General features: G+C 40.7%; 1 protein-coding gene across 2 annotated transcripts; it reads left to right on the top strand.

The window, feature by feature from the left end:
• Positions 1 to 30: 30 nt before the first annotated feature.
• nus1 (NUS1 dehydrodolichyl diphosphate synthase subunit) lies at positions 31 to 24,797 on the top strand. 2 transcript variants are annotated; one of them, XM_055635760.1, is made up of 5 exons: positions 31 to 580; positions 8,987 to 9,112; positions 11,524 to 11,676; positions 15,935 to 16,037; positions 20,117 to 24,797. In XM_055635760.1, exons 1-5 carry the CDS (start codon positions 253 to 255, stop codon positions 20,205 to 20,207), a joined length of 801 nt encoding a protein of 266 aa, XP_055491735.1. In that variant the 5' UTR covers positions 31 to 252; the 3' UTR covers positions 20,208 to 24,797. The 2 variants fall into 2 exon arrangements, 1 of the variants encoding a protein (XP_055491735.1); XR_008723490.1 differs by lacking the exons at positions 31 to 580; positions 8,987 to 9,112; positions 11,524 to 11,676 and adding an exon at positions 12,077 to 12,240.
• Positions 24,798 to 27,075: the final 2,278 nt, after the last annotated feature.

The raw sequence follows: 27,075 nt of genomic DNA, 5'->3' as shown, positions 1-27,075 counted from the left end.
CTCCATGTGTTGCTAAAGTCAAAGGTGAAAGTTAACGCTTGTTTTAAAACCGAGTAAAGATGGCGCCGCTGTTTTTGGGGAGTTGGCAATGATTTGCAATCGTTCTGGGAAAGTAACTGCTGAGCGGGCAACCTGGCTTCCCCCTCTTTCCTTAAATGTGACATTTCGATCAGACCGGTTTTCATCTAGTTAAGCAGCTGTGTGGTGTGGTGTGGCTTGGCCCTGCGCTTGCACAGGGGGGGGGGGGAGGCGATGGCCATGGCGGTGTTTGAGCTGGTGTGGCGGCTGCTGCACGCCTTGCTGTGGCTGCAGCGGACCCTGGGCGCCTGGCTCCGCCGTGGAATGTGCGCCTGGGCGCGGTGGAACGCGGCGCTGCTGGCGCGCGGCTCCCAGGACACCCGCAACAAAGGACAGAGCCGCCGCGCGCGCTGGCGGGCAGACGGGCGCGGGCTGAAGAAGCTGCCGCTGCACCTGGGGCTGGTGGTCACCGAGGAAGAGAGCAGCTACACCGACATCGCCAGCCTGGTGGTCTGGTGCATGGCCGTGGGCATCTCCTATGTTAGCGTCTATGACAACCAAGGTAAGCGTCGTTGCAAGGGCATAGCACGCACTAACCAGGGGTTTGAGTGTGAACTTATTTCTGCGCTTAAAAGCTTGTTTGTACCAATATTATTATTTTTTAATAATTTAACATTTCCGGTTTATGATGTTATCAATGAGTACTGTGTTTACTGACCTGTATACTGCTGCAAGTAAGAATTTCATTCTTCCATTTTCTCAATTATGTTCCATTATGACAATTAAACACACTTGAAAAGCGGATGATCCATTTTATTTTGTAATAAAATGCCATTCACATTACTTCACGTCGGAATGACTTGCGCGAGTGAAACGTGTAATGGACAGGATAGATTTTCTTTGGTGGTGGGTGGTTTACCGATGACACGTTATCTTTAATAAAGATTAATTGTAGAAATCAAGGCTAAACACTGGTGATGTTGTAAATCTGAAACTCCCCGATAATACAAACACCACTTATGGAGAGGAAAAAAAATAATTTATGTTTCCGGTCAATGACCCCTCAACAGAAAATGATACTTTTAATTGACGTCAGCTGACCCATGCATGACATTTTAGTTGTAAGTGCCATCCTGACAAATGATTAAATACTTAAATATTTTGATACTGTTCTCGAGGGACAAATGTATAATAATTAAATTTCAACGTTTCGTATTTTATCGTGTTTTTTTACTTTAAACCTTAGTTAAGTTTCCATTTCTGCCGTACCTTTAATGTACCCAAACAATTCATCAATTGAACGTTTTTATGTCATGATTAGAAGGAGAAGAAATATGAAAAGATTGGGAGGGGCATAGATACATAGAAAAATAAGTGCAGTAGGCCATTTGGTCCTTCGAGCCCGCACTGCTATTTAATATGATCTTGGCTAATCATCTAAAATCAGTTACCCGTTCCAGCTTTTTCTCAATATCCCTTGATTCCTTTAGCCCTAAGAGCTAATTCAAACTCTCTCTTGAAAACGTCCAGTGGATTGGCCTCCACTGCCTTCTGTGGCAGAGAATTTCGCAGATTCGCAACACTTTGGGCGAAAACGTTTTTCCCCATCTCAGTCCTGAATGGCCTACACCTTTTTCTTAAACTGTGACCCCTAGTTCTGGACTCCCCCAACATTGGTACCATTTTTCAAGCATCTAGCCTGTCCAATCCTTTAAGAATTTTACATGTTTCTATAAGATCCCCTCTGATCCTTCTAAATTCCAGTGAATACAAGCCCAGCCGACCCATTCTTTCATCATATGTCAGTCTCGCCATCCCGGGAATTAACCTGGTGAATCTACGCTGCACTCCCCCAATAGCAAGAATGTCCTTCCTCAAATTTGGAGACCAAAATTACGCACAATACTCCACGTGAGGTCTCACCAGGGCCCTGTAAAACTGCAATAGGACCTCTTTGCTCCTAAACTCAAATCCTTTCAAAATGAAGGCCACAATGTCTGAAGAAGGGTCTCGACCTGAAAGGTCACCCATTCCTTCTCTCCAGAGATGCGGCTTGTCCCGCTGAGTTATTCCAGCATTTTGTGTCAACCCTGTGAGCAAGTTATTTGGATTTGCTGGTAACATTTATGTTTATGCGAAGAGATAAACAGCCTACCAGGGATTGAGATTAAATTGCAGGGGTTAACAAATATTGCATTAACAAAGGTTTAGTGTTTAGGAGGTGGCGGTGAACTGTGTTCGCACCTGGCTGCCCAATGGGCCAAAGTGATCAAATTGCAGTTTTGTTGAAGGCCAAAAAGAGTAAACCATGTTACTAAATCTTACCATTTATCATGGTTTTGATCCTGTTATAAATGAGATTTGTCAAATTTTACTTAAAAAATGCACTAATTTCAATGTGGTATATTTTTTTGTTTATTAACAGGATGACTTCTTTCTTCCGAACTTTGTTTTAATACAGTTATGGAAAATGCATTGAAAGCCTAGTTGTGCTTGGGTGTTGTCATCACTGCTCTTTGCATTTGTAATTGTATTCACCATTCACCTTGGTATGTTTTCTTTTTATTGATCACAGAAGAATTGTGGGTTACATCTAAGTAATTAGCAAGTTCAATTCGGTTTTTATTTTACTTTTAATTTAATTAAGCGAAAACATTTGCTACGTTGTACTTCTTCGCTTTAATTTTTATACTGTCCCTGACGTCCCCTGTCAGCCATGGTCATCCCTTTCTCCCCTTGGAATCTTTCTTCCTCCTAGGAATGAACTGATCCTGCATCTTCTATATTATTCCTAGAAATACCTACCAATTATAGTGAAGTCTACAAGCCACTTTGGGAAAAATAATGTATTTAAGAGTGTTGCAGCAGCTGAACTGCCATAACTGAGGCGCCGACCTGTTTAAGAGAACTTTATTGTGTTTAATTTGTCACGTGTACCGAGGTTCAGTGAGAAGCTTTTGTTGTGTGCTAACCAGTCAGTGGAAAGCCAATACATGATTATAATTGAGCAACCCACAGTGTGCAGATACATGATAACGGGAATAATGTTTAGTGTAAGATAAAGCCCAGCAAAGTCTGATCAAAGATAGTCCAAGAGTATCCAATGAAGTAGATAGTAGCTCGGGACTGCTGATTGTTGTTGGTAGGATGGTCCAGTTGCCTGATAACAGCTGGGAAGAAACTCCCTAAATCTGGAGGTATGCGTTTTCACACTTCTATACCTTTTACCCAATGGGACAAGTAAGTGCTAGGTAGCATTTTGTAACAGTGCTGCGTGATCTTGCATTCAATGGATCCAATCAAAGCTCTACTGTACTGCCATGAATAGTGATGGGTGTTTAAACATGATTGAATAAGAGATCTATGAATATTTTCATCCTCTGTGGGTGGTGGAAACTAGCATGAGTGCAAACAACGCTTGAAGAATTTGCAATGCCTTTTAGCCAGAAGTGCCAAGTAGATTATCCATCGCAGCCTGCACCATCGCACCCAGCCATCTTGCTCTTAGTGCTGAAAACCTGTGCTCCAGGACTTGGCTGTATTAAGCTGTTCATGTGCACCTTCAATGATCTTCAATTTTGATGGGAACACGTCATCCTTCTTATTGCTGCATTAAAATTCTGGTTCTACCAACATTACTGTGGAAATATCTTCAGGAAATAGACAAAAGTGATCCAAACATGTGGATCACCTCTAAGTTCTCAACTGGCATCATTAATCAGGGCGGCACGGTGGCACAGCGGTAGAGTTGTCTTATAACACTTTCAGCATCGGAGACCCGGGTTCGATCCCAACTATGGGTGCTGTCTGTATGGAATTTGTACATTCTCCCCATGGCTGCATGGGTTTTCTCCGAGATATTCGGCTTCCTTCCACACTCCAAAGACGTACAGGTTTGTAGGTTAATTGGCTTTGTATCAATGTAAATTGTCCCTAGTGTGTAGGATAGTGTTGATATCCGGGTATCGCTGGTTGGTGTGGATTTGGTGGGTCGAAGGGCCTGTTTCCGTGCAATATCTAACTAAATAAAACTAATGATAAATGCCTGAATCATTAAATACCAGGGTTGAATTAAACCAAATTTGAAGTGAGCAATTTGACCCAAATGGTCCATTTGTGTTTATAGAATAGAATAGTTTCTTTATTGTCATTGTAACATGGACCATGTACAACGAAATTTAAAATGTCAGCCAGTCAGTGCAGCATTCAAACATTTCTAAAAGCTAACGATACATACACGGTAAAATAATAAGGTTAAACAACTAAATAAATATCACGAACACAGCACGCATGCACACCCAACCCTCCATCCTTCTGTCGATTTCACAGTTACCACAGTCCCTTAGTCTGTATCGCCCCTGCGTTCCTTGGCGGCTACATTTAGTGCCTTTATAGCAGTGGGGTAAAAACTGTTTTTGAGTCTGTTTGTCCTTGTCCTTGTAGATCTGTACCGTCTGCCTGACGGCAACAGTTCAAACAGGGAGTGTCCGGGGTGGGAAATGTGCTTTATGATATTCTGGGTTTTTTTGGTGCAGCGGGAACCGTGTAAGTCCTCCAAGGTAAGGAGAGGGCAGCCGACAATCCTCTGGGCGTTGTCAATGGCCCTCTGGAGCGCTTTCCTCTGAGCCGCTGTGCAGCTGGTGTACCACACGCATACACAGTATGTTAGTATGCTCTCAATGGAGCACCGATAAAAGGACAGCAGCAGTCTCTGAGTGATGTTGTTCTTCCTGAGCGCCCTCAGGAAGTGCAATCTCTGCTGGACCTTTTTCAGCAGCGCTCCATATGTTTCTTGCTACCTGTCTATCTCATGCCGTTAATGTACCTTAGGCGGCCATCCTCTCCGGGAAGGTTCTGTTTTACATGACATGAACCCCACGCCATCTATCTATATAACTAAAAGTCTCATCTTGATCACTTCCTGTCTGTGCTGTATATTGATTTTAGGAAATAACGCTACCATATATCGCTATGATTGTTGGCCATCTTACTCGCAGTACTCCTCCGCTGAGGCAGCCCCGAGGATTTTTCCGATCGATGAAAAATTAAAAAGTTCTGAGTGTTTTGAAAAAAAAAAAAAGAATCTTGATCAGCTGATTGACCCTCTCACCTGTTAATCACCACGATGAAGGTAATGCCCATTCCGGGGGAGGGGGGGGGGAGAGGGGGCAGGACTATAAAACCCCGGATGCCTGGACGCGAGTCAGTCACTGGAAGATCGTGAGGGAGAGTCCACAATTGTGATTCTAAGCTGTGAATCAACTGAACTGTGAGTCTGCAATGTACTTGCAATAAATGATTTGTTAGCCCTTGATGACAATGCAACGAGTTGTTTGGCAATTTGGTGGCCTGCACTCTGCTGGAAATGCTATGAAATTGAATTAGGTGGCCTGCACTCTGCCTGAAATGCTATAAAATTGAGTTTGGTGACCTGCACATTTGGTGGCCTGCACTGTCTGAAAGGCTATGAAATTGACTTTGGTGGCCTGCACTCTGCCTGAAAGGATATGAAATTGACTTTGGTGGCCTGCACTCTGACTGAAAGGATATGAAATTGACTTTGGTGGCCTGCACTCTGCTTGAAATACTATGAAATTGACTTTGGTGGCATGCACCCTGCTTGAAATGGAATTTCAAGGAATAGCCATCAGTGAACTACCAGCACTGAGTGGCTGCGCTGCCAGCCCACCAGCCCTGAGTGGCTGCGCTGCCAGCCCACCAGCCCTGAGTGGCTGCGCTGCCAGCCCACCCGGCCCGAGTGGCTGAGCTGCCAGGCCCGAGTGGCTGAGTGGCCAGCCCACCAGGCCCGAGTGACTGAGCTGCCAGCCCACCAGGCCCGAGTGACTGAGCTGCCAGCCCAAGAATCCATTCAGCCATCCCGTGTGAACATGGGACCCAACACGTCCCACTTAGTCTAGTTTATATTTAAAATTCCCAACCGAATCAAATCAGTGTCCTTTAAGAAAGGGAAATCTGTATTCCTTAACAAGAGCTCTTATGTTTTTGCTCCTTTAGAATTATCTAAATTTGATCTTGGTTATTTAGAGCAAGGGGCAAGAACTGTCATTTGACAATTTAGATATATAGTAATTAGGTGGTCAAAAAAGTCTTGGGCTATTCTGGGAAAGCTTTTTTCATTGAACAAGTTAAAACATGTTGGCATTTGTTTAATTGTGCAATTACAATTTTGATTAATATGCAGTTTTTTTTAAATACCTCAATTAGGCAACTGGCTGTGTTACAGGAAATTATTGCTTTAGATGGATCCAAGTTATTTATTTGAATGACCTGAAATTATCAAATTGAAATTTTATTAATTGTGCTATGTTATAGTGTGGCTAATTGCTCAAAACGTCCTTTTTGTTTGCAGGAGCATTTATAAATATCGGCGGCAACCTGCGACCCTTAGCATATTTCTTTCGTCATGGTTTTGTGCTTGCCTGGCTGTAGGTTGAGGTCTCTGGTCATCTGGGCTTTCCCTTGAGAATAGAAATAGCCCACTGAGTCTGTCTTGCTGTTAATGAGATCATGGCTGTGAAGTAACCTGCTTCTCTGCCTTTATCCCCCTTTTTTATTAAAAATTATCAATTTCTAATTCAAAGTTAACAATTGGCCCAACACCAATTTTACCTGTCCTCACTTCCTAGCTCGCATTTGCGAGGTCTGGGACCATTTATTGTAGGTTCTGTACCCTGTAAATTGCTCGATTGTTATCATGTATTGTCTTTCTGCTGCCTGGTTAGCACGCAACAAAAGCTTTTACGGTACCTCGGTACACGTGACAATAAACTAAACCTATTCTTGATCTTAAATTTTTTGATCAGCAAATTTCACTTCTCTGTAGCTAATCAATCGGTTCCCCTTTAACAGTTTAAATTTTCAACAGCTAGATATGTTAAGTTCCAAATTTTGTATTGCAGGCCACAGTGGCGCAGCGATAGTGCTGCTGTCTTATAGCGCCAGAGACCTGGGTTCAATTCTGACTGCGTGTGCTGTCTGTATGGAGTTTGTACGTTCTCCCTGTGACCTGCGTGGGTTTTCTTCAAGTCCTCCGGTTTCCTCCCATACTCCAAAGACTTAAAGATTTATAGGCTAATCGGCATCCGTAAAATTGTAAATTGTCCCAAGTGTGTGTAAGATGCTGTTAGTAAGATGCTGTTAGTGCACAGTTAGTGCCTGTTTCTGTGCTGTATCTCTAATGTAAACTTAAAGTAAACAAAGAGATCATTCCATTCTCCACAATGAAACTGAGCTCTTTTAAAATCTTTTAATAAAATTGTGTTAATTTAACCTATAGAACTTGAGAATGCACCATGTAAAAATGGAAACTAGAAGATAGTTAAGGAGTGAGGAAAGAAATATAAATCGCAGAGAAAGGGGCTGAATAACATGTCTGTTATTGAAGTAATGGAAATTGAGAATTACACAAAAATAGAGGGATGCCACTATGTACCTGAGCATTAGGATGAGTATTGCGATTTTATTCTAATTGCATAGTTTTTTTAAGGAAGGAATCCTAAGTTCAGGAACAGAAAATCTAAGCTGCTTAAGTTGTGCTACTTGTGCCCAACTATTCTATTAATCACATTATTATGATGTCAAATTATTCACTGCAATTTAACCACTGGTTTCTGAAAATATCAAGATCATGACTTTTTTTTTGCTTGGCCCATGTTTTCAGTGGAAAACAGTTGTGAACACTTTGCTTAGCATGGGAAGTAAATGCACTTGCATTTGAAAGCTGTTAATTCAGACCTTATTTAAAAGCTTTCAAATTAGAGTCTGTATTTAAAATTTCTACTAGAATTTAACAAAAAACTAGGAATCATTTATTGGATGAATGCTGAAAAGGAGTTGTGTGAAGGAGTTGGTCTCCCAAGTCAGGTAGTGGATAAGCCAACACATTCTTTTGTGACCCTGTTGTGTGTGATCCTGAAAATTAATCGTACAATTTACTCCAAGCTCCAAATATAATATCTGGGTCTTGTACAGACTGCAGAGATTTTATTTCTGTAATTAAGAGGGTGATTATATTAAATACTTTCACCGTGTGACCTTTCATAGCAAATACATCATTTGATTATTGAGATGAGTATTCATGTCAAATAAAACTATCATTTTCCTAGGGGATACGGAGAAATTCAAATGACCTCTGATATTTCGGAAAGCCTTCAAATTTATTACTGTGGTAGAGGTGACTGTGATAGAGATATGGCGTGCCCGGCTAACGGAATCAAGGGAAATGTGGAGAAAGCTGGAATGGGGTATTTATTTTGGATGATCAGCTATGATCATATTGAATTGTGGTGCTGACTTGAAGAGCTGATTGGCCTACTCCTGCAATTATTTTCTATGTTTCTATGACTTGCTTATCTAGATAGGAGCATTTATGTTTTACATCTCCAACCTTCCGCCACCGTTCTCTTTTCCTGCACCCTAAGACCCTACCTGCCTTTGGTGTCATGATGTTTGTGCTAACAGAGCTGGGATTATTGTAAATACAGCTAGGTCCTGCAAGCAATTTATTTTTATCTAATCAGCTATTCTTTAGCTTGAAGACACTGAGACTACTTTTTTTTTCAACATAAGTACAGCAAACAGGGTTGTATTTCACTTTTTTTCATGTACACTATATCTTTACATTTCTCGTAGAAGATGCTGTTTAATAAACTCTTCTGTTGTTGCTCTGAGAAGTGTGTGAAAGTTTTTTGTCATGGATACCCGAAATGAAAATGCTAATGGTTTCGGTCTTTAATAATATGTTCTGCAATTGGCTTTTGTGTCTTGCCATTTGTTCCTGTAGACTCAATTGTCAAATGAGGGCTCTATTGCTCACTGATGTCCTTGGGAAAAGTCACTGACTGGTATCAGCTGCTTTAGTAGTAGTATTGTCTCCCTTGCTGTTGTTTTGCCTATTGTAATCACTGTTTTTAATCATTTTACCTGATGTGACTGGTGTGTTTTTCAGGTATTTTCAAGAGAAACAATTCCAGGCTTATGGAGGAAATCTTAAAACAGCAACAAGAATTATTGGGTCTGGATTCTTCAAAGTATTCTACTGATTTTTTAAATAGTACCAGGAAAGTTGAACAAGGTGAGTAACATTTGACGAAGTTTATTGAACACTAGACTAAGTTGGATCCGTTGGGTCCCATTCACACAGGAGGCCTGGTCCCCCAACGCAACCCATTCCCCAACGCAATATTCCACCACTCACCGAAAGCCCCCAACCGTGTGGCACATTTCCCCTCATCCTCCCTCTCCTCTTCATGTGTGGGAGGGAGGGAAGGGGGGGTGTGTGGCAAGTGGGGTGGGAGGGCGGGGGGTGGGGGGGGCATGGGAGGGGCATGAGGTGGGGGGGGGGGGGTGTGGGAGAGGGTGGGGAAAAGGGGTGAGGTGGGGGGAGGTCGTGTGTGTGGGCGAGGGGGGGTATGGGGGAGGGGGGGAAGACCTTGGTGAAAAGACGGGATCAGAGTCTCTGTTTCCCGTCTGGCAACATCTCCGACTCTGCACTGGATTGGGCCGGGCCGCTTCCAGTCCCTCTGAAAATTGTGTCTGGTTGGTGACCAGGCCATCCAGAGCCTCCCTCAGCTCCAGTAGAGTCTCCGACACCGTTTGGTGATATCGGTGACATCTCCGTGCTGGGCTGGGTTGGGAAGGGCCGCTTCTGGTCCCTCCGAAAATTGTGTCTGGTTGGTGACCAGGGTCCAGAGTCGTCCATCCAGAGATTCCCACAGATCCAGTAAAGATGCGGTGGCACAGGAAGGGGCGGACCATCCCTCAGAGTGACAGGAGAAGAAACCAATCCACGCCGCGCTGACTGGCAGGAGACAAGATCGATCTGTGCACGTGCGATTTTTAAACCTTGCGAACTTTTACATTAGACCCCTGATCGGAACAAAACTTGGTGCACTCGCAGTAGAGGAGAACGATGAGTACGCTGGCGAAAGATCATAGTGCTATCGCGTACCGTTTTTGCGCAAATAGAAAGAACGTGCAAACCGGAAGATAACAAGATCAGAGTTTTAGTTGTGTACAGATGAAAAATTTTCAGTTGCATTTTCTGAAGGTTGTGATATATGACGGAAAATCATATGGTCCATTCTCCTACTGAAGTCTATTATTATCACAAATCCTTACACGGAGCAATGTGATAAAAGCCCATTGATTTTCATCTTGAATGTATTAAAACTACTTTAAAAAACAGACATTCTATCCATGGATAGAAAATAGGAGCAGGCTTCATCATTCAATGAAACAATGGTTCAAGATTCAAGAGAGTTTATTGTCATGTGTCCCTGATAGGACAATGAAATTCTTGCTTCAGCACAACAGAACATAGTAGGCATGTCTACAGAACAGATCAGTGTGTCCATATACCATTATATAAATATATACACACATGAATAATTAAAGTGCAAATAACAGATAATGGGCTATTAATGTTCATCGTTTTGTGGAAGCCAAGTTTAATAACCTGATGGCTGTGGGCAAGTAGCTATTCCTGAACCTGGTCGTTGCAGTCTTCAGGCTCCTGTACCTTCTACCTGAAGGAAGCGGGGTTCATAATCCATTTCACCATTGTTATTCCGCTTAGCATTAAGGAATATGTCTACTACCTTTGAATATATTTGTAAATAAGGCATACACACGGCATGTAAATTAAGATCATCTTTAATCCACATACAGACTTAACAGCACAGTAGCATGTTAGTTGTCACTGCTTCCTGTCTGCTACCCGAACTGCGTAGCATAGGAAGTGAGTGTTAATATAAATGATACAGTAAGGCGGGGTTAGTGATGCTAACCTATATATGATTGGTTGCATGCATAAACCAATCTACAATATTTAATGACCCCTATTGTCTTCTGTGGTATTGAATTTGACATGTAAATCACCTGGGTGAATATTTTTCCCCTGATCTCTCTTTTAAATAGCATGCCTGTATGCTGAGTGTGTGATCCTGGTTCTCAGCCTTCCAGCCATTGTGAATTGCAAGTGTCTCGTTTATCAATTCCCGTTAGGACTTTACAGATTTACAGGAGGTTCCATCTCGTTATTCTACTCCAGTGAAATTAAGCCCAGCATGCCCAATCTCTTCATTTACCTTCCAGAAATCAGTCTAGTAAACCTTTCTTGCACCACCTCCATGACAAGAACACCTTTGCTCAGATAAGGGGCTCAAAAACTGCACAAAAACTTCAGATGGGAGCTAACTACTCCATTACTCAAATCCTCTTTCAGTGTAGGTCATTTGCCATAACTTTAAGCTGCATCTGACTGCTTGCTTTCAATAGCTGGTGTAGCTGGACACGTGAGGTATCTCATAGCTTCCTGTTGTCCAACCAGAAGTTTTTTGGATAATGATATGCTACGTCATAAAATCAAAGACATGTAGCTGACAAATTCTTATATTTTATCCATTTGAGCACCATTACCTGTGCATGTTTTAAGTTAATTTAAACATTGCAATTGACATATTGTATTCTTTTACATTATTTCAGTTTTATGTTGTCCGACCACAGTGAAAGTGCTTTCACCTGATGATGGGAAAGCCAATATAGTGAAAGCTGCTAAGACGTACTGTCAATTAGTTGCTCAACAGCAAAGAAGGTCTACTGATCTAAATGTTAATATCATGGACAGTTTACTTAGAGGTGAGTGCCACCTGTTGGTCAGTGGAAGGAACGTAACTCTGTAATTTGCTTGCATCCTTTGAAAATATCTTCAGATTGCATCTTTAAAAAAAAAACATTTGTGACAGTATATGCAATCCATACTGAAAGTTCCTTTTTAATTGCATTATTTTAAAATTCATTGCCTAATGATTTAAATGTGCTTTAAATTTGTATTTAAAATGTGAGTTACTCAAATCCTTTATCAAACCAGAAGTTTTTAATTAGAATATATGCTCCGTCATTTTAGTCAATTGGTTCTGACATAATTGTAGCATTACAATTTTCGTGACAAGCCTGTTTTTCATTGTTTCTTATTTTGGCCACACCATTTTGTTTTAAGTTAATTTAAACATTGCAATTGACATATTGTATTCTTTTACATTATTTCAGTTTTATGTTGTCCGACCACAGTGAAAGTGCTTTCACCTGATGATGGGAAAGCCAATATAGTGAAAGCTGCTAAGACGTACTGTCAATTAGTTGCTCAACAGCAAAGAAGGTCTACTGATCTAAATGTTAATATCATGGACAGTTTACTTAGAGGTGAGTGCCACCTGTTGGTCAGTGGAAGGAACGTAACTCTGTAATTTGCTTGCATCCTTTGAAAATATCTTCAGATTGCATCTTTAAAAAAAAAACATTTGTGACAGTATATGCAATCCATTGAAAGTTTATTTTTAATTGCATTATTTAAAATTCATTCCTAATAATTTAAATGTATTAAATTTGTATTTAAAATGTGTTACTCAAATATTTATCAAATGTATTATTAATTAGAATAGTTTCCATCATTTTAGTCAATTTGGTTCTGACATAATTTGTAGCATTACAATTTCTCGTGACAAGCCTGTTTTTCATTGTTTCATGGCCACACGTTCTGCCTACTTTTTGATTCCTAGATTTGAATTGAATTGAATTCAATTTAAATCCAAATAGTTAACCATATAATACACATTCATAGTCATCCATCTTACTACTTCGACAAGCAAGTTTGCAGATAACACAAGTGGGTGGTATTGTAGATAGTGATGGTGGTTGTCAGAAATTGCAGCAGGATCTTGATCGGTTGGGCAGGTGGGCTGAAGGAATGGTTGACAAAATTTAACACAGAGAAATGTGAGATGTTGCATTTTGGGAGGACTAACATGGGCAGAACATTGCCCAGTAAACGGTAGTGCTCTGGTTAGTGTTCTAGAGCAGAGGGATCTAGGAGTACAGGCACATAGTCATTGAAAGTGAAGTCATGGGTATATAGGGTGGTCAAAAACGCCTTTGGCACATTGGCCACCAGTCAGAAGTTGGGAGGTCATGTTACAGTTGTACAGGTGTTAGCAAGGACGCATTTAGAGTATTGTATTCAGTTTTGGGCACCATGTTATAGGAACGATGTTGTTAAGCTGGAAAGGGGGCAGAGAAGATTTACGAGGATGTTGCCAGGACGTGAGGGCATGAGTTATGAGGAGAGGTTGAGCAAGCTAGGACTTTATTCCCTGGTGCGCAAGAGGATGAGTGGTGATCTTATAGAGGTGTACAAAATCATGAGAGGAATAGATCGGGTAAACCCACATAGTTTCTTGCTCAGATTAGGGGAATCGAGAACCAGAGGACATAGGTTTAATATGAGGAGGGAAAGATTTAATAAGAATCCGAGGGGTACATTTTTCACGCAAAGTGTGTGGGTGGATGGAATGAACTACCAGAGGAGGTAGTTGAGGCCGGCACTATAGCAATGTTTAAGAAACATTTATACAGGTACATGGATAGGACAGGTTTAGAGGGATATGGGCCAAAGATGGGTGGGACTAGTGTAGATGAGACGCGTTGGCCAGTGTCGGCAAGTTGGGCTGAAGGGCCTGTTTCCACGCTTTCGCTCTGACATTATAAGCACTTCTAAATTAAATGTACTGAGGGTAATCGTGCATGGTCCTAACAAAAAGTATAAACATGGTCAGTTATCCTAGTATTTGTTATGCATGACACATTCTAGTTGGGGGAAAATGAGCAAGTAACCATTGATCTGCCTTCATTCATCATATCCATTTACTATTACAAATGTCCTCGTGCTACATAGCAGATTTATTAAACAAATTTCCACCGCAAAAGTCAGATATCTGAATTATAAGATCACTGGCCTTTCAATGGATTTAATGGCTGAAGGTTATAAGTGAGGGCATAGTGAATCTATGGAGATATTTGAAGTAGAGCTTGATGGTTTTACAATTGAGACATTATCAAACCAGGGCATCAATGCAGACTAACTGTTATGTGGTTGTAAGTGAGTAAGACTTGATGTGTTAGCTTAGCCGCAATAGGGTTTTTGTATGCAGAGTGGAAGTTAGTTGGTCCGAAGTGTATTAGATTGGATGAGTATGGTGATTTTAGCAGTGGGAGATTTGAAGGGATGCTGACAGTATGAAGATGGAATCGGCAGTCCTGCAGATATAGTGGAGATTTAATTGGGCGATTATTTTGTGAGCTCTTATGACACCAAGAATTATTTGGTTTTGATCAGGGGCTGGGGAGAGTTTGGTTAGACATCAGTTTGGCATGATCTGCTAAGTTCCTTCCGTTTTATTTGCTACAGTAGTGTTTTTGGTTTTATCGTTAGTTGGAAGAAATTTCTTGTGTTTGATATTTTTTACGCTACAAGATGTTACAGAAATTAGATAGTGCAATGCTCTTGGAAAGTAGTGAAATTAGGCCGGATGTTACCAATGAATAAATCAAACCTGACACCTTTTTTAGATGATATTAGAGGCCAGCTTGTCATTGGGGGAAAAAAAAAAAGAATGCTGCTTCCCCTTAATCTACAGTTTTCACACACCCACAATTATCTGGATTACACTTTTCCTACTCTCTCTTGCAAAGCTGCTGTACCCTCCTCTCAATTCCTCTGTCTCTGCTGCATCTGGTCCCAGGATGAGGCTTTCTGTACAAGGATATCTGAGTTGTCATCCTCATTTAGTGAATGTGGTTCCCCTGGCTGTCACAAATAGATCCCTCACCCACGGCTCTCCCTGCAGATGCAACATGGTCCTCTCCTTTCATCCCACACGCCTCTGCATCCAACACATCGTCACCTCCAGCGTGATCCCACCCCTAATCACATCTATCTTCCTCTCTGCCTGCTGCAGAGACTGCTTCCTCCGCAACTCCTAGGTTCACTCATCCCTTCCCACCCAAACTACGCCTTACTCAAGTACTTTTCCCTGTAACCACAGGAGATGTAACACCAGTCCTTGTGCCTGCTCCCTCTGCTCCATCCAGGGACCCCAGCAATCATTCCAGGTGAGAGATTTACATGCACCTCCTCTAAACTCATCAATAGCATCCAGTGTTCCCAATGGATGCTTCTGTACATTGGTGAGACCAAACCTGGACCAGATTTGCTTTGCTGACTGCTTGTGCAAGGTCCACCAAGGATCAACAGGAGGAACAGCACCTCAGATTCCATTTGGGTAGCTTTCAACACAACAGTATGAACATTGAATTTTCCAATTTTAAGTAACTTCTACAAATACCTCGCTAAGCCCTGGCTGGCCTTGCACAAGTTTCAACACTCCACCACTAAATGTCTATTAACTAGCTTCACACTTCACAACTATGTAGCTCTCTTGGACTCCCATCTGCCCCTATATTGAACCTTTGACCAATAATCTGCCTATAGGGGAAGCCACTCCCCTGAGGTCATCAGTAGCCAGCTGTGATTTGTCCCACCTCCTTTCACTCCCCCTACTACAGTCAGTCTGAAGAAGGGTTCTAATCTGAACCTTCACCGATCCATTTTCTCCAGAGATGCTGCCTGACCAGCTGAGTTAGACCAGCATTTTGTGTCTTTGGTATAAACCAGAATCTGCAGTTCCTTGCTATTATACTCCATCAAACTAACTCTTGGTACCAAAGCACTGTGACAATAATTCACCACTAAAGTGTAATAGTCATTCTTTAAATACAATGATAAGTGGCACTTTTGTAAACAGTTCAAATTAGAGTGTTTTATCAGTAGTGTATATTGGATGCATTGCATTGTCATGTTAAAATGGAATAAAATTATAACATGTTTGGACTTCCTTGTGAACCGGGAGGCAGTTTTATGCAATTGGTCGATGCATTCGTTTTTTAAATGTTCATTAACCAGCACACTGATTTTTCTTCCCTTGTAGAATTATCTGGGGTGTCATCTGCTGTGTAACTTGATGCTTGTATTCAACTTATTTCACTTTTTTTTCCTATTTAGAAGGTTCTTCAGGTTTACCTGACCCAGATCTAGTTTTGAAATTTGGACCTGTGAGCAGCACACTTGGTTTCCTGCCTTGGCACATCAGGCTTACTGAGATTATGTAAGTGCCTTTTGGAATTTAACTTATCTTAAGTCTATTTAGAGTTTATAATGACATGGATGTATTTTGTGAGTTTAAAGTTACATATTTTGATTAAAGCATTGTAGCTGTGTACTGCTGAGGATTCTATTGGTTGTGATGTACTGCATTTTAACAATGTTCAATATATTAGTATTGTCAGTTATTAAGCTATTGCTTTTATTATACCAAAACAATTGGGTGGTAGAAGGGGAAACTGCAGATACTTTTATCATTCTGCTGGTTTTGTGGGACAGTGGTATGCTGTTGAAGTAAACTTAGTGAGTTACCACATTCTTTGGGGGTAGTGCCTTGGTGATGAAAGGATGGATATTGAATAGTGGCAGAGAGCAATCAAGTGAACCATGTTCTGTGGATGGCATTTTATAACACAAGACTGAGTGCATACTAAACTACAAAAACATACGTAGATAAAATTGAGTTATCTTGCAACTTTAAGAATCGGGTCAGTGCTGGTTCTGTGAAGCCAGTCTTGAATGATGGACAATTAAACAGCTAATGGAAGGAAGCTAATCCAAGAATAGTGAGGGATTGAAAATATAATGAGAAGTATGACGTGGTGGGGGGGGAAGGGAAACTAAACAAGTACTTTATATCCAATGGATAGGTGGAATAGGTGACGTTTCGGGTCAAGATCCTTCGGACTGATGTGAGGGTGGGGGCGCGGGAAGAAGAAAGGAAGAGGTGGAGACAGTAGGCTGTGGGAGAGCTGGGTATGAGCATTGACTTCTCCAATTTCAGGTAGTCCTTGGTTTCTCCCTCCTTCCCTCCCCTTCCCAGCTCTCCCACAGCCTACTGACTCCGCCTCTTCCTTTCTTCTTCCAGCTCCCCCCCCACCCCCACATCAGTCTGAAGAAGGGTCTCGACCCGAAACGTCACCTATTCCTTCGCTCCATTGATGCTGCCTCACCCGCTGAGTTTCTCCAGCATTTTTGTCTATACCTTAAACATTAACAATAAAACATTGTCGATTAAACATGTGAATTAAATAAAATACCAGAGCAAAAGGAGGCTGCAGATTTTTGGTTATTGAGTAGAGCTACTATTTGTGGGGGGAAAAAAGCTGTTTTTATGTCTGGCTGTGGCGGCTTTTACTATAAATTGCCTTCTCTTGATCAGTGGCAGAATCTGGGAAGGATTGATTGGGAAGTAAATAGGTTACAGGGATAAAAATTAAGAAATGTGAATGTTCTCTGAGCCAGCATAGACATGTTGGGCTGAATAATAGCCTCCTGCATTGTGAGAAAATATGAGGAGGTTGCAGGTGGAGAAAGGTTTAATGTGCTAGGGTTAATTTTTTTTTGTTAAAAGATCTCGGTGTTCCTGTAAGTAACTTACTGAAATGAGCTTGCAGGTGCAGAAAATACTTGAAGGCCTGTGAGATTTCAGGAGTAAAGATGTCTTATTACAGCTATATAAGGCGTGGGTGAGGCCATATTTGGAGCATTATGTATCATTTTGGTCTCTTTAAGGAAGGTTATAGTAGCTTTAGAAGGGATGCAGTGAGTTAGTGGCTGTTCCTCAGAACTGGGGTCTGCGATTAGAGGTCTGTACTGTGAAGCACAAACGGGTTTGCCTGGTCTCTATTCTCAAGAGTTTAGAACAACCTGAGGTGAGCTCGCTGAAACATGCCATAATTATTGGGCTCAACCGGGTAAATGCACAGAGGATGTTTCTTTCCTCTGCCTGGCAATCTGGACCTAGAGGTTACAATTTCACAATAAGGAGTAGATTGTCAAGGATTGTGATGAAAAGAACTTCCCACAGGGTGAAACTTTGACGTTTTTTAACCCCAGAGTGCAGTTAATGTTTGGACATTGTTCAAAAGTGTGATCAATGGATTATTGGATATTGTGGGAATCAGTGCTTGAGGCAAGGCAGAAGCTTTGGAAACAATGCTCAGCCAGAAACGCTCCAAAAATTTCCTCATCACAAAAAAATGATCTTAATGTGATATCATAATAATGGACAGTTTACTGGATGAGGGACCAGACAACCCATCTGTGATGTTGTATTCCAGAAATAGATTTCAGATTTAGATTCAGATTCAATTTTAATTGTCATTGTCAGTGTACAGTACAGAGACAACGAAATGCATTGGCCATGAGGTCAATGCATTACAATGGCCATGCTGCTGATGCTAACATATATTGTGGATAATTGATCATGTATGTCCTGAACATACAATACAAGACAAATCTATTACAGTGAATTACTACAAAGTGATCCTGCTCCCAATCATCAGATGTCATTGATGGTCCTATCACCGGCACTCAGTCACCACTAATTTGCTCATTGCCTGGTTTGGATTTACCAGGGCCATTCAGCTCCACACAAGATGAGAGCCTTCGACCAAACACAGACCAAAGAGTTTAATTCCAGAGGAGAGGTGAAAGTGACTATTCATGGCAACATCTGACCAGTAGTAGCATAAAGAAGTTCCGGTTGAAATTGAAATTGATGTGCGTGATGTTGAAAGCACTCCAAAGGTTGGAGCCATTGCTCAAACAAAGAAAAATGTGTGTAGTTGTCCGAGTCATTTATTCCAGGCTTAGAGTATCAGTGCTGGAATTCTTCAAGATTTGTCGTGGGGCCAGTCAATATCAGCTGCTGTGTCACTGACCACCTTCCCCCTTGCTTTTATCAAAGGCATTCGGAGAAGGTCAGTGAAGGGGTGCTTCAATTTAAGTAGTTTGTATGGGTCAAAATTACCTTACAAAACCTTGATCATTGTATCAAGACCTTTTTAGGGGACGAGATAATATATTTCTTAAATTGCCGTGGGGGAGAATTAATTTCAGTAAGCTGAAGGAGATCTGGACTGAATAGTTACAAATCTAACGTCACTATAAAAAACTGTATTGACAGGGCTGTGGGTGCTATTTTGGAGCTCACTGTAACTGATTGTTTACTTTAGGCAGTGGGCCACCAATTTAAAACTAAACCTAGGATCCCCATTTAATTCTTTAGGTTGAAGTTGGTCACGTGCTGCCGAGTCTTGTCTACTTGTCTGGGTGATAGTCAACCAACGGAAGTGTAAATTGATTTTTGGGGTCCAACGGAAGTGTAAATTGATTTTTGGGGTCCCTTAAAATTTAGAACTCCTTCAGGTGGCTACTTTCTGCCTACGCCATACATTACCTTAAGTAGGGTATTGGCAACCCTTGATCTAATGAGGGTACACAAAAGTGCTGGATAAACTCCGCGGGCGCAGCAGCATCTATGGAGCGAAGGAAATGGGCAACGTTTCGGGCCAAAACCTTTCTTCAGATGAGTACCTATTTGGGACATTGTAGCCTGTTGGCCCAGTTTGACTGTTCTAAGGTACTGCTACCTCATCTGTGTGGGTGTGAATGATCAACTGGAGGCTGGTGGGTCACACAAGTCAAAATTGCCTGCATTGTGCCTAATAATGAGGACATCTAAAACTTTGGTTATGCTACATTTGAAGTATTTATTGTATGCAGTTCTAGTTGCCCCATTACAGGAAGAATGGAGGATTTGCAGAAACCACAGAAAAAGTTTACCAGGCTGCTCTCTGGATTGGATGGTTTTGGGAACGAGGTTAGATGTCAAAGGTTGAGGGGGAACCTGATAGAAGTTCATAAAATGATGACAGGCATAGATAGGACAGATAAGAGCTTTTTCTCAGGGTTAGAAATTGCTAAACTGTATAACTAGATGGCATGGCTATAAGGTCTGAGACGGAATAAAAGAGATGTGTGGGGCAGGTTTTATTTGTCACGGGTGTGCTGGAACAAGCTGCCAGGGGTGGTGATGGAGGCAGATACAATGGTGGTGTTTAAGAGGTTTTTAGATAAAAGCATGAATGTGCTGGGATAATGATAGCATGCAGGCAGAAGTAATTAGTTGAAGTAAGCATGTGCAGCACAGAAAATTGTGGACTGAGGGCCAGTTCCTGTTCTGTATTTTGTGCTATTGTGCAATTTAAAGAATATAGTATATTGAGTTCTATTCATGTGCTTTACTGCATGAAGGGGAAAAAAAATCAAATTTGTTTTTGCTTTTATCCCCTACAGATCATTGCCTTCTCACATCAACTTAAATTATGAAAGGTTTATTTCTGCCCTCCAGCAGTTTGCAGCTTGCGAGCAACGAATGGGAATATGACCGAGTCAACATGGAATCAGTTCCAGGCTTTAGTCAAAGGGACCTAAAATATCCAATGTTTACAAGCACCTGTGAACTATGGAAGCCCAGTTCAGTGTCTTTCCGTAGCAACTGAGGATAAGAACATGTCTTTGTCCAAATCTTAGTTGTGTAAATGTCTGTGAAGGTCAATCTGTTATTTAAAATAAACGAACAAGGTTATCTTTGACAATAATTCAGGCTTTTCTCAAATGGGACCTTTTATATAAAAATGAAGTTGTGTTCAAAGGATTATCATTGGACTCTTCTTCCTTGGATGATATGGATGAGTAATTTATCTACAATGCCTTGCACTAATTGAGTGTACAATAAATGTATAAATCATATTCCTATTTTAAAGTAACATTTTAATGCAACATGTCAATATTTGATTAATTTTAGTTAGCCTTCAACAAAATGTGACCTCTGGTGCACTCTTTAATTTGTTTAAAAGCAGCACCCCCTTTTCCCACATGCTTTAAGTGCGTGTATAAAACAGAGTATTGTAATGTCAGAGATTGCACTATTCCATTGTATCATTATGATATGGAACTTGGTTTGTACTTGTTCTCTGTGGTGCAATGGCAAAATCATGGGCTAGTTACCATTCTTACAGATGTTTTGTAGACCAATGTGTGATTCGGTATTAAATGCAGGATAAAACCAAACTAAGGCAAACAATTGCCCTCTGAATGTTGTTGCTATTGAAGCATGCCTTTAGTCTTCATTTTACTCTGCTTTTCTCAATCTTGTGGGACAGATGTATCTCCAATTAGGTGTTGGATGAGGGGATCTGTTTGAATGCCAAATACTTTATGTATAAAAAAAATGGATACCTAAGAACTGTAAAAGAGCAAACTGCAAAAATGAAGTTTGATGGGTATGTTATCCAATGAAGGGATGCTGATTGTAACGGACTCAGTTTTATTTTTATATTGGCATATGAAATATCCAGATTTTTGGTAATGTTTTAAAATCCTAAATAATTCAAATCTGAACTCTAAATTTCCAAATGGTGGATGCACTGATATAGAAACCTGTAATTTGTCTTAAATAATACAGGATACATTTGACTGAACATGCAGGGTCCTAGATTTGGAGTGTCTTTCCTCTGTTGTGTAAATGCTATGTCCGCATTACTGCTCTACAAGTAGAAATATGGCATTGACCAGAGTAGAAAAGGGAAATCACATCTTTGTGCCTCATCGTAAGAACAGGTATTCGGATCTAACGCTGTTGAGAATGTTATCAGCACAGGGAAGAAGAGCACAGGACTCCAGAGATGTACAAATGTCCTTTTGGCTGTGGCACAACCGTCCATAATATTATGAAGCATTATGCCATAATTGAGGGTTAATTGTCTTTAATGAGATGTGTAACAATCTTGGGAGATTCTCTTCCTGATGGAATCACAAATTGAAACAAAGATTAAATAGAACTATGAGCAAATGCATATGATATTTTTGTTTTGGCCATTGTAATTAAAATTATTCAATAGAAATGTGAATTGTCATATTTATGAAATAGCATTGTCAAATCTCCTAAAGAGATGTCCATCGGGATAAGTCTGATGGCAGAAGCAGCCACCAGAAGACAGTGATTCACATTGGTTAATGAGTTAAAGGCTGCTAACTCAGAACACTATATTAGCACAGCTGTACTTTTATCCTTCCTTGGAAATCCAGTCCAGGTTCCATGCAAACCGATGAATGGATGGTTTTGATTTAACTTTTTAATATTTCTACCCACAACTCACTAACTTCCACAAATGTTCCCGTTAATCTTGCAAATTAACTTGGTTCTTTTAGTGTCATAATGATTGAGTTCTTCATTAAAATTGTAGAGAAGTTTTCACTAAATCAAGTACAGTGCCAACTGCACCGAAATCCAGATGATAATCTGCACTGAATGTACGAGTGACTGAACATTCTTCTCAAAATCGAGCACTGATGGCACATATGTTGGTTTTATTCAATATTAATTTCTGGCTACATATACAGTATAAAACATTTTACAAAAGCAGGAATTTATTATGTGCAATACACTGAAAATAATGGGGAAAAAAAGTTGAAAAGTGTATAAACTGCATCTTAACCACCTAAATATTTTTCTAAATTTATGAATACATCACATCAATCTATTTAAGGTGCCTTTTTTAATTCATTGTCAATGGATGTTGCCACAACCCAGTATATATTGTAATTATCTTATTGTTCCTTGATTTTCTGCTTGTTAGATTGTTTCAGAAGACATTGTAAGTCATTGCTATGGGACGAGTGAAATGAAAACATATTTCAATAAATTAAAAGAAGGTGAAAAATGAGAACAGCATATTTAGCAAAACAACTGTTTGAATAATAATCCAAAAGTTATGGTCATTGTTACAAATTGGACATTTCAGATTTTTGTTTAATCTAAATTTGAATTTATTGGTTGTTATGGTAGGTTTTAAACTTGTCTAGTGATCCGTAGTCCAGGCTTTTAATGTCTAAATTTGTATATAATTTCTGCCCCCACAGCCCATTGAAGCAAGGTGTGTTAGGTAGAAAACGTTGTATGCTGGTCAGGCCAAGAATCGTAAAATGGGTCAGCAGCACCATTTAAAGATGTTGTGACCAGGGCTCAATATTTCTAATTTGAGAATGTCATGTTTCTCCTGTTCCGTGTGTGTGTGTACAGAAGACCTATTTATTTATTTGCCGCTGTACTCCACAATCTGAGATTTGTAATAGAAAAAAATCACATGTGGTTAAAGTGCACATTGTCAGATGTTAATAAAGGCCATTTTTATACATTTTGGTTTTACAATGTAGAAATTACAGCAGTTTATACATAGTACCCCCATTTCAGGGCACCATAATGTTTGGGACACAGCAAAGTCATATAAATTAAAGTAGTCATGTTTAGTATTTTGTTACAAATCATTTGCTTGCATTGGTTGATTGCAGTCTGCGATTCATGGACATCACCAGTTGCTAGATGTCTTCACTGGTGATGCTCTGCCAGGCCTGTATTGCAGCCATCTTTAGCTTATGCTTGTTTTGGGGGTTAGTCCCCTTCAGTTTTCTCTTCAGCATATAAAAGGCATGCTCAATTGGGTTCGGATCGAGTGATTGACTTGGCCACTCAAGAATTTACCATTTTTTAGCTTTGCAAAACTGCTTTGTTGCTTTAGCAGTATGTTTGGGATCATTGTCTTGCTGTAGAATGAACCGCTAGCCAATGAGTTTTGAGGCATTTGTTTGAACTAGAGCAGATAGGATGTGTCTATACACTTCAGAATTCATCATGCTACTACCATTAGCAGTTGTATCACCAATGAAGATACTGTAAGTGAGGCATTACCTTCAGCAGCCATACATGCCCAGGCCATAACACTCCCACCACCATGTTTCACAGATGAGGTGGTACGCCTTGGATCTCGGGCAGTTCCTTCTCTCCCCATACTTTGCTCTTGCCATCACTCTGACATAAGTTAATCTTCATCTCAACTGTCCACAAGACCTTTTTCCAGAACTGTGGTTGCTCTTTTAAGTACTTCTTGGCAAACTGTAACCCGGCCATCCTATATTTGTTGCATCTTGCAGTGTAGCCTCTATTTCTGTTCATGAAGTGGTCATTGGCAAATCTACACCTGACTCCTGAAGGGTGTTTCTGATCTGTCGGACAGGTGTTTGGGGATTTTTCTTTATTAGAGAGAATTCTTCTGTCACCAGGTGTGGAGGTCTTCCTTAGCCTGCCAGCCCCTTTGCGATTAGTAAGCTCACCAGTGCTCTCTTCTTAACGATGTCCCCAACAGTTGATTTTGGTAAGCCTAAGGTTTGGCTGATGTCTCTAACAGTTGTATTCGTGTTTCTGTCTCATAATGGCTTCTTTGACTTCATTGGCACAACTTTGGTCCTCATGTTGATAAACAGCAATAAAAGTTTCCAAAGGTGATGGAAAGACTGGAGGAAAGACTAGGTGCTGAGAGCTCTCTTGTACCTGCATTATGTATGTGGGAGGTGGGGGGGGGGGGGGGGGGGAGATAACTATTTATAACACCGCTGTAATTTCTACATGGTGAAACCAAAATGTATAAAAAATACCCTTTAATAAAATCTGACAATGTGCACTTTAACCACATGTAATGTTTTTCTATTACAAATCTTAAATTGTGGAGTACAGAGGCAAATAAATAAATGATGGGTCTTAGTCCCAAACATTATGGAGGGCACTGTATATGGAAACCTAATTACTCTTTGTTTATTGTGATAATTGATCAGTTTAATGGCTCACCAGTAGTTTGAGGTTGGGTTCTCTTTAACAGATGGATCAATCCAGAGAATGGACATCAACACAATAATGAGGACATATATAAATGTGAAAATTTTGGATTTACTTTTCAAGAATCTTAATGGACCAGCGTCAGTGAATATAATCAGGCCCATGATAAATTCTGTACTGAATTCACCCCCAGTACAATCTAACAAAACCTGAACATTTCTATCATGTTAGGTAATTTATTCAAGCTTCACCTTTTCCTCCCAAAGATGTTTAATGGAAAATAAACGGGTGGTGGTGCCAATTTACTATGGAGTCTTGTGTTTTGTACCTTGCTTACTATGGGTAAAATGTAATTTTTCCACTAAGACCCTATATATCAACTTAGTATTTGGTCTTATCTTCCATTCAACTTTATCTTGCATTCACATATTTTGATTGAAGATTTGTTGGTGCTAATTGATCTGTGCTGCACCTAGACAAAGGCCATTGTATCCTTTATGAATAATGAATGTAGTTTTCCTGAAGGTTCTCAATGCAACTGAAGCACAACTCCATCTTTGTAATCGAACTCCTTGAAATAAAGGCCAATATTCCATTAACCTTTATTGATTATTTTTGTATACCTGCCTGGCAGCTTTAAATGTTTTTTTGGATTCCCAAATTGTTTTTCGCTTCTGCAGTTCTTGGTATCTTAATCCCTAGAAAAGTATTTAATTGATCTTTAAATCCATGGAATCTTACACTTCCCACATCAAGGTTTGACTGCACTGTCCTGTTCCAAGGACCAGCTTGTGTCTCTGCACGGTCTCATGGTTTATTGTGGATGTTACAAAGAAACTGTTCACATTGTTTCAAAAAATGCTGTTATCTTGCTGCAGTTGAAGTAAATGGTTCAAATATAAATATTTTGAATTTGGCGTTGGTTGGGATCAGGGCCATTATTTTCTACCTATTTGTCTATTTTTTTAAATTAACATCAAATTACCCGTTGGTCACTTTACTTTTGGTACCATCCTATAATCTCAGTTGCCTGTGCATCTCATTCTGTTTATATTGCTCGATCAATTAATCTGGCAGTATCTGCAATACCTGACCCTTTTTTATACAAGATGTGGTCATCTCCCTAAACAACTGCTGTTTTGAAAGCCCAACAGTGAATCGCATTGAATTTGCAAAGTTTTCATTTTTTTTTCAAAGAGTTAATTAGGTTGCATTCAAAGCCCGAGTGAGAAGTTAGTCAGACGATAACCTTCTTTAAAGTGCAGGAGGCAGGTGGGTTATCTGAAAGCAGAGAATAAAATCATAAGAGAAATAGATAGGGTGAATGCAGTATTTTTCCAAGGGTTGGAGATCAAGAATCAGAGGTTCACTGTGGGCCAAAGGGCCTGTTCCCATGCTGTTCTGTTTTAAAACCTCAATTGACAATGTTATAACATTTTGCATATCTAATTGGCACACAGTGAAATCTGATGGACTTGCATCATAGAAAATAGGTGCAGGAGTAGGCTATTCGGCACTTTGAGCCAGCACTGCCATTCAGTATGATTATGGCTGATCATCCAAAATCAGTACCCCTTCAATATTCATCTAATGTAGTGCCAGTAAACTATGGTCACCATAATGCCATGAAAGAACGTACTGAACTCCCGTGTGGAGTTTGCATATGTTTCACTGAACATGTACTAAATGACTATTTTACCAAATGCTTGCATTATGCAAAGGCCAGCTGTTTCTCCTAGTTGCATACCACCCCTCCTTCCCATTCTCAAACTGACCTTTCTGACCTGGGCCACCTTTCTGCCTAGAGTTGCCTCCCTTGTTAAAATAAGCACACAGGCAAACTGGAGGACCAGCACCTCGTTTTCCTCTTCGTTAGCTTGGTGGGTCCTCTCGCCCATCACAGCTCCTGTTGCTCTCCCTTGGGTGCCATTAATGAGTGGGTGTGATGATGAACCACTCCTGCATTAACTGGATAAAGTCATCAATCACATGGCAGCCAGGAAGACTCCTGGATAGGATACCATATCAGCTGAAGGCCTTCACTATGGAAACTGCCAACTCTTGCCATACCTGCAAACCCTTCTGGTCTGCTGAAGAAAGGGTAGTGTCCCTCAAGACAGGCGTGACCCAATATCATCACACAGTACAAGGGTGATTGCAGTGAATACAACAACTGCAGGGGCATTTCACCTCTTGAGTGCTACAGGAAAGCCCCTTGCCAAGTGATCCAGCAAAGACTTCACAGACTTGCTGACGGGATATACTCTGAGGCTCTATGGTTCCTGTAGAGGTAGATTCGCAATCGACATGACACTCCCTGTGTCAAATTCAAGAAAAACCCCATTACATATCGGCTTTGTGGATTTTGCAAAAGATTCCAATTCTGTCAGACACCGCTTCTACCAGCTACTGGAGAAGATTGAATGTTCACCATGTCTTTTAAACCTCATTCAGTCCTTCCATGAGAAATGCATGGTACAGTGCAATTTGATGCTGCTACATTGGACAGTTTCTCCATGAGAAATGGAGTGAAGCACAGCTGCCTCCCAGCTCCCACTCTGTTCGGCATCTGCCCTTCTGTCCT

The sequence above is a fragment of the Leucoraja erinacea genome, chromosome 5, assembly GCF_028641065.1.
Source record: "Leucoraja erinacea ecotype New England chromosome 5, Leri_hhj_1, whole genome shotgun sequence".
Classification (NCBI taxonomy): domain Eukaryota; kingdom Metazoa; phylum Chordata; class Chondrichthyes; order Rajiformes; family Rajidae; genus Leucoraja; species Leucoraja erinaceus.
This window is presented reverse-complemented; position numbering and strand designations above follow the sequence as displayed.

What these genes read in the sequence shown, in the direction of transcription:
- nus1 (XM_055635760.1), top strand. Translation starts at nt 253, where the DNA reads ATGGCCATGGCGGTGTTTGAGCTGGTGTGGCGGCTGCTGCACGCCTTG. An exon ending in TACCAGGAAAGTTGAACAAG is followed by an intron (nt 9,113 to 11,523) that starts GTGAGTAACATT and finishes ACATTATTTCAG; the next exon opens with TTTTATGTTGTCCGACCACA. An exon ending in CATGGACAGTTTACTTAGAG is followed by an intron (nt 11,677 to 15,934) that starts GTGAGTGCCACC and finishes TTTCCTATTTAG; the next exon opens with AAGGTTCTTCAGGTTTACCT.